Here is an 8301-nt window from a genome sequence, read left to right as displayed (position 1 = left end):
TTTTTCCAAAGAAGACATCCAGATGGCCAACATACACATGAAAAGATGCTCAACATCACTAATTACCAGGGAAATGCAAATCAAAACCACAATGAGATATCACCTCACACCTGTCAGAATGGCTGTTATCAAAAAGATTAACATCTATGTGTAGGTGAGGCTGTGGAGAAAAAGGAACCCTCATGCACTGCTGGGAATGCAAACTGGTGCAGCAACAGTACTGGACAACAGTACGGAGGTTCCTTAAAAAATTAAAAACAGCAATTCCACCCGATCCAGTAATGCCTCTACTGGCCATTTGCCCAAAGAAAATGAAAATATTAATTCAAAGAGTTATCTGCACCCCTATGTATACCAGCATTGTTTACAGTAACCAACACATAGAAGCAACACAGTGTCCATCGATAAATAAATGGACATTTGAACACTTGGAAGCCACTGTATGGTTCTAAATTTGCCTAATTTCAATACTGTGGTGTCTCAGGGAGTAGGGAGGCCCATGGAGAAGGACAGACGGCGGGGTGGGCGGCAGGTAGGTCACCAAATCAAATACAGTAACAATGAAAAAGCCTGGAATTTTGTGAGGATTACTAAAATGTGACACAGGCACAAAATAGCAGATGCTGTTAGAAAACGGTGCTGCTAGACATGCTTGACACAGGGCTGCCACAAACCTATTTGTAAAAAACAGTATCTGTGAAGCACAGTTAAAGCAAAGTGCAATAAAACGAAGTACACCTGTAGTCTTCTTACTAATGTCCTCTCCAAATTAACACAGCAGTTACTACCACCATCCAGTGGGAACATCTTGATAAACACCCTCCCCGTTCTCTTTCTATATTCTAGATGTGTATCTAATTATGCCTAAGTACATCTATAAATAGGCTTATACTCTATATCCTATTTTATAAGTTTTTTTTTTTTTACCACTGAGCATCATTACCGAGAATCTTACTGCCAGTTGTTACTTCCTCCATATTATTTGATGTGGTCCTGAGGAACTGGTCTAAAACAGCATCTCACGTATTTATTATGAGTATCAAAAGCTACAACTTTAGAAAAAAATACAAGTTAACCTGACTTCATTTTTATAAGAGGGACAAAATCTGAATTTTTTTTTTAATATTTTATCTATTTTTTTAAGTAATCACACCCAACATTGGGCTTGGACTCATGACTCCCCCAACATTGAGTCGCAAGCTCCTGCGACTGAGCTAGCCAGGCACTCTTGAGGTTTTGTTTTTTTTTTTTTAAATCAAATCTTATTTTAATACAAGTCCTCTTGTAACCCTCTCACTTCACTAAGACAGTGCTAGCATCACTATAGTTTTGTGGAAGCACCTCCTTCCAGGGGAAAAGTAGCCTTAGCACACCTGTGTCCTGTTGACACCACTGGGTTTAGAGGTGGTAAGATTAGTCATGTAAGATAGTGGCCATTTAATCATAAGTTGAAGAACCCACCTACATAACCCTTATAATTTAATTCAGATGCTGTGTTCAGCTTCCATTTCTCCATAACCGCCCCCCTCACACCAGCATGTGGGTATCCGGAGAATCAGCATACGTGACTGCTGACAGTACTTCCAGGGATTGTTTATTGAGCATCATGAGTACACGACATTATACAAAATGAAGTGGATACAGTCTCGCCCAACTGGCATGCATTTCACAGTTAATGGTTAATGTCTGAAAGGTTATTAATAAGTTCTATTAGCACTTTCATAAATAGACTGATTTCTGAAAAACACTTTTAGTAACTTAAGTTTTTTAAAAATATTGATCAGAGAAACAAACTAAACATTTATTACATGAATGATATTTATGTAAGTTTATGGGTTCACCTCTCAATTTTCACAAGGCTTTGACCTCTTCACAGAACCTGGAACTCAGTTTCTGAAGTTAACAACTGCCTGGAGTTTCTGGGAGGTAGAGTAATTATGAAAAAAGGGACGTGTCAATTCTGTGCATGAAAGGCTGCCTTGTACATGGATTACTTCATGAACCTAAAAAATTGCTTCTATTCAGGGTCAAAAGCTCAAGTATTCTTGCCTATTAAGATTAATACACAGTTGAATGTCTGTCTCATCCCCCTCCAATCAAAATTAGTGAAATTACATTGCTGTCACAGACAGCAAAGACCACACAGAATGCTAATTTTAATAGTAGTTGGAACCAGAAGGAAAGAAAAACATACAAATATGTGGATTAAAGTGAAAAACTGAACAATGTACAGATGTGCTGGATTCAACACCCACCAAGATTCTTGCTTCATTCTATGGAGGTGGGTCCCATATGTCATTGCCCATCCCCATCCCCAAATGTCAAAGTGAAGAGAAACTGTAAATTCTAGATGATTGATTTTTGTACATAAAGAAGTTACCTGTAAATGAGGAGAATCAACTGTTATGGCAAAAATAGTCTGTGAACTGTAAACATAAGAAAGACAAGCCCATGCCTCCACAAGAAACTGCCGAGTCTTGGTCTTTGCAAGGACATCAGACGGCTGCACTAGGTGGATGCATGTGAGTTTCCATCTTCATGCCACAGACAGAGCATTCTAGGGGCCAGGTGTGTGCTCACCAACCTATGCAAGGGTCTGGGCAATCCCGCAGGTAAGTTTCATATTGACCTTTGGTAACGTCCATCAAAGTTGTGAATACAGTCAGCTGAAAGAAAAGTTACATTTACTTTAAGGATCTTTCCAATTTTAAGGTGTCTTGACTGGCATTTCTATACATGTCAAACTGCTTTATGAAGTTACTTAATATAAAATAATACATAAATTGTATATAAATAGTCATAAAAATAAATATACAAAGACAAATAGTCAATAACAATTATAGTTCACCATTTAGGAATACAACTGAAAAAATAAACTAACTTCAATAGAGCCACTATTCCGAGTCATGAATATAAACAGACTCAGGAAAGAATCCCCTCAGCTCCTTAGAGATCTTATTCCTAAGTAGGACACTGCTTCGCCACAACACTTTAACCCTCGACCCTCCTCAACAGTATCAACAGTGGTCCTTGCAAAACCTAATGGCGTATACCGTGGACTGTACCGGCTCAGCTGTGGCTGTCCTTATCCTTAGCGCATTTGCTTTCTTTCGTTTCTAAAAAATTTTATTTACTTGACAGAGAGAGTGCATGACCAGGGGGAAAGGATTTCTGAGAAAGGAGCCCAAAGCAGGGCGCGATCCCAGGACCATGACCTGAGCCCAAGGCAGACACCTCACCAGCTGAGCCCCCCCAGACCCCCCGCCCCTTACTGCGTTTCTAACACAGTGGGGGAAACTATGCGGGCACAAAACTCTGTCTGTAAACAGACTTCAGACCTGGCTGAGTTTTAGGTGTTAGTTGTGTACAGCATGAAATTTCTGACAGGGTAAGTCAAAAGTAAAAGCCTACATATAAATGTTGTGGAAGTAAAACTGGAAACAGTACTTTGACCAATTTGGACATCAAACAACATAACAACATTAATCAATCTGTCCTATCCCAAGAGTTACTGTTTTAGTCACATAAAGCATTTTTAAAAATCAACCTTAAGGGGAACAGGACTTGGGGTCCTAGCTCCAACTGATCCAAGATAACAGGGAAAAATAAAACACAGGACCAAGTTATTTTCCTAAAAGTGTATATATATATATATACATATTTTTTTTAAATACCTTGTTGAGGACAGGTTTTGTTGATAGGACATCATACATGGTTGCAAATGAGATATTCTAAAACACAAAAATAATTGAGTTCATTAAATTAAATGCATATGTCAGTAGCCTTATGCACAAAAATGGGTCATCAGAAACCATGACATTCTTGTCTACCTCCCCGCAATCCCCCTAAAGAACTGCCCTTGGCATCGCTGTTAGTTAGAAACAGAGCTAATTGGATTAACATTAACAACTTTTTCTCTCTCTTCTGCCCTCTTAATTCTTGCCTGTTTGTCATTCAACTTCACACAGTGGTGTCCAGCATCAGAGTCAAAAAGGCAAGTACAATACAACTTTGATCTTTAGATTCAAAACAAAAACAGTACAGACTGTCCAGCGATACTTCCCAGAAAGTTTATCAATTCTTCAAAGGCCAAAGAAAAATGCCACAACTAAGATAATCTTTAAAGGTCACCATTTCTTTCTACATATGACATGTGAATGTACCTCTTGGGTTGTCTGGTTTAGACACATCTTTGCAGGTGTTCTGCGATCATCAAGAAAGAGAGGATTTTTCCAACGGTCATAATTTGTTTGTACCACATACCATCTATCCTGCTTGGGGTTGAGTCTAGATAGAAAAGAAGAAATTCTGCTTAGGCTTCCTACCTTAAACTCATAAATACGTCAGTCTATGCTTTAGTTTCTGCTTACTTTGTGTGAACACGTGTACTTACTCATATACATCCAAAGACTGTTTTCTATCTCGTGTGATCACACAACCCTCCCCAGACTTGTTGCCTCCCAGGATAAAGTATGCTGGGGCCAATATCTTGGTTTTGATCAATGTATTCTTGGCTTCTTCGTAACTACATAGAAACACCAAAAAAGAAAAAAGTAAACATTTTTAGGTGACTTGGAATGAAAAATTTTTAGCTGTGGAGACTAAAGGAACACAAGTCTCTGAGAAACATGTTCTTTTATTTTTTTTTAATTTTTTCTTTAAGATTTTATTTATTCATGACAGAGAGAGAGGCAGAGACACAGGCAGAGGGAGAAGCAGGCTCCATGCAGGGAGCCTGACGTGGGACTTGATCCTGGGTCCCCAGGATCACACACTGGGTGGAAGACAGCGCCAAACTGCTGGACCATCAGGGCTGCCCAACATGTTCTTTTAAAAAAGGGTGACTATCATAAATAAATAAAAATTAGAAAAAATAAAAAAAAATAAAAAAATAAAAAATAAAAAAGGGTGGTGCACAATGGCTCATGGAGGAACAACCGCTGACACCATGTGGTAAAACACCAAGATCTGAAATATCCCCTAATGTGAGGACAAACCAAATGGCCTCAAGAAATTATCTTCCACCCTTATTGTTTAAGCCTTTTAGTCAACAACAGATCAAGAGGAAATAATATTACTATTTATAGAACTTAGGGAATAGACAGTAACCTTGAAAACTAGGGCTTTTAGAAATCAAAGTGGATTTTCAGAAAAGCCACTATATCTTACTCCCTTGACCTCATTAAAAATCAGATACCCATTTATTCTAGGTCACTTGGATGTGGTGCTAGCTACTATTACAAGATTTCTGCACCAGCGCAGAATTAAACTAGGTTAACAGATATTAACAGTTTAAATGAAGATTTTACTGTACAAATTCTCTTCTGGTATGAGTAGGTTTTTGTACATCAATAAACATTAATAGGTACCCTTCATGCTGGCACTATCTCTAGCACTTTTTAAATAAATCAGTTCATTCTTTGCGTTAGACACACACACACACACACACACGGATTATTACTCAGCCATAAAACAATTTTGCCATTTGTGGCAACATGGATGGACTGTGAGAGCATTATGCTCAGTGAAATAAGTCAGAGAAAGACAAATGCCCAGGCTATCACTTACATGCAGAACCTAGGAAAACTCATCAATACAGAGAGCAGAGTGGTGGTTACAAGAGGTGAGGAATGGGGGGTGGGTGAAACAGGTAAAGGGGGATCAATAGGTATGAACTTCCCGGTTCTAAAATAGTAATTCCTGGGTATACCATGGACAGCGTGGTGACAATAGGTGATAATACTGTATTGTGTATATGACAGTTGCTAGAGAGTCAACCTTAAGAGTTCTCAACACAAAGAAAACAGTTTCTGTAACTATGTGGCGATGGGTGTTAGCTACACTTATTGTGGTGATCATCTCACAATATATACAAATCCCCACACATTTTGTTGTACATCTTAAACTAATGTTAACGTTCTGTCATATCTCCAAAAAAAAATAAACTTAAAATGAATATTAAGTTTGATAATAAAGGAATCAAACAGATTACCTTGTGCCATTTTCCAGAACTAATCTAGTGATAAACCCGATCCACATGGCATCTTTCTTTCCCAAAATCCATTCTATGACACCTGGAAGAAATCAAACATACACAGTGTCACAGGCCTGCAATGGGGTGAGACTATGCACCCAAGACACAGCCCAGCCTTCCTCTCAAAACATCTACGGAATTCCCGCTAAGAACTCTCTACTCACCCAGGTAACCGCCATTTATGCTGAAACGTTCATTTAACGTAAGACTGAACAGTCCCTGGAAACAAGACAAAGCAACGAAGTCAGAAACCTCAGCCACCCTGTTGGCAGCGTACTTATACCAGGTGTGCCAACCCCTGGAACGGGGGCTGGGGGTGCAGAGTCAAAACTGGATTATCACGTTCTGTTAACAGCTTTTAGAAGTTGAGAGCATCTTCGCGTGTAGTGTGTGAAGTGAACAGGTGGGATGTTACTGGCCACACTTTTCTGAGAAGGAGAAGGACATGCAGAGAGTAAACGCCCAACTTGTCTAAGCGGCAGACTGAAGACCAGGTGCCAGATTTATATCCTATTCCAGCCCTGCACAGCCAGCCACACGCTTTTTCCTCAGAAGAGGCTCAGAAACAAACCATCGTTCCCTTTCTACTCTTCTCTATCCCGTGAGCTCACACCTATGACGGTGACAGGAAGTGCAAAGGGATGAAGAACCGGGGCTTCATATTCTTCTTGGGTCCTTAGACCCCCATCTTTCACAGGCAGCAAAAAGAGGACACAGAGCTACCTGTAAAGTTACGTAACAGCGGATTCCTTACCGGTTTGAATCCTGTTAACATGCCCACATAGCCAGCAAAGCTTGAAGCCTTGAAGACGGTTTTATTATTTCTTTGGAAGTCCAGGTTCACTGATAAAGGTTTGAGCTGCTCAGTTACGACCCAGGTATTATTGTTTATGTTCCACCTACAAAAGACAGATTTCGTTTAAAAATAATGATGATGGCCAGGCATTGTATCCGGCGCTTCCTCTCCCTACTCCATAATGAGCAAGCCTCACAAGAACTCTATGACATGAGTGGTTTTACTCTCCGTTTTCCATATGATAAAACGGAGGCTAAATCTAAATAACCCAGTACAACAGCCCACTCAGCAAAGGAGCCATTACATTTTTTTAGGAATGTTAAGTAGACATAGAATAGAATGCTCTTCCTTTCTAAGCAATAAACCGGACTTGCATCTGGGACCTTCAAACATGCTCTAGATTTCTGCTTACTAGCTTCAGCTCCGTTACAGACTCACAAATACTGTGCCCATCTTGTCTCAAAACTAAGGAATCCAGGGCAGCCCGGGTGGCTCAGCAGTTCAGCGCCACTTTCAGCCCAGGGCATGATCCTGGAGACCCTGGATCAAGTCCCATGTCAGGTTCCCTGCATGGAGCCTGCTTCTCCCACTGCCTGTGTCTCTGCCTCTCTCTGTCTCTCATGAATAAATAAATAAAATCTTTATAAAAAAATAAACAAACAAACAAAAAACTAAGGAAACCAGTATCTTCACTTCTGATCATATTTTGGGCATGATTTGGGATTTACTTTTCATCGATTTGTAATACAACATACCCTTCCTTAAGGATGGATACTCACCACGATCTTTACTTACCCAAGAAATATTCCAAAATCCATGTTTCGCCCATGTAGTAGATGACCTGATTTAAAGAAGAGACATGTAGCGGCAGTTACGACAGCATAATTGATCAAAGCTGGACACTTAATTCTGGTTTATTGATATTGACAACTGCTCAATCCAGTAGTAAGAATTAAGTAGCGTCCTAGTATCATAAGCCTTAACAAGCTCAAACTGCTGTGCCCGTCACACTGGCCAGATCCCCTCATACTGATCTCAGAGCACACAGTTCCAGGTAAAATTACAATCTGGGAAAGGGATCAGGGGTCCTTCTTTGGTCCACGGACAGCTAGCTGGGTGTAGCTAGCATAGCCGCACCTGATGTGACGTGCCAACACAATCCCCTTCAGGAATGGCTACCTACAGCTGAACACTTCTAGGGTCAGGTACAGGCCGATTTCTAACGTGAGTAGCGGTATAATGGTAAATCAGGGTAAGCCATCCTGTGCCTTGCATTCTGGGGGCCTGCCAGAAAAAAACATGGGAAATGAGCCTGGTCTACACAGGGTCCCTCGGCCGGAAACAGGACAGGATTTGTCCTGAGTCTCAAGGAAAGGCGGGGATCATTATGCACATAAAGATAATGAGTGAGTACTTGTACTAAAGCATGAAGAATAGCATAAGGGAGACTAGGTGAAAGGGTAAGGATATT

At 40.3% G+C, this 8301-nt stretch overlaps 1 protein-coding gene across 4 annotated transcripts in view; it reads right to left on the bottom strand.

Moving 5' to 3' along the window:
- Positions 1-1577: 1577 nt before the first annotated feature.
- Positions 1578-8301, bottom strand: part of ASAH1 (N-acylsphingosine amidohydrolase 1) — a 48160-nt gene continuing 41436 nt past the window's right edge. For 3 of the 4 annotated variants that reach the window (XM_072776158.1, XM_072776160.1, XM_072776161.1), the window contains 8 exons: positions 7626-7671; positions 6789-6933; positions 6199-6253; positions 5993-6074; positions 4394-4525; positions 4164-4287; positions 3675-3731; positions 1578-2666 (listed from right to left, as the gene is read on the bottom strand). In XM_072776158.1, coding sequence (XP_072632259.1) covers positions 2577-2666; positions 3675-3731; positions 4164-4287; positions 4394-4525; positions 5993-6074; positions 6199-6253; positions 6789-6933; positions 7626-7671 — 731 coding nt within the window. In that variant the 3' untranslated portion in view covers positions 1578-2576. The remainder of the gene's footprint in view (positions 2667-3674; positions 3732-4163; positions 4288-4393; positions 4526-5992; positions 6075-6198; positions 6254-6788; positions 6934-7625; positions 7672-8301) is intronic. The other variant, XM_072776159.1, reaches the window with a different exon arrangement.

Source organism: Canis lupus, chromosome 15 (genome assembly GCF_048164855.1).
Source record: "Canis lupus baileyi chromosome 15, mCanLup2.hap1, whole genome shotgun sequence".
Classification (NCBI taxonomy): Eukaryota; Metazoa; Chordata; class Mammalia; order Carnivora; family Canidae; genus Canis; species Canis lupus.
This window is presented reverse-complemented; position numbering and strand designations above follow the sequence as displayed.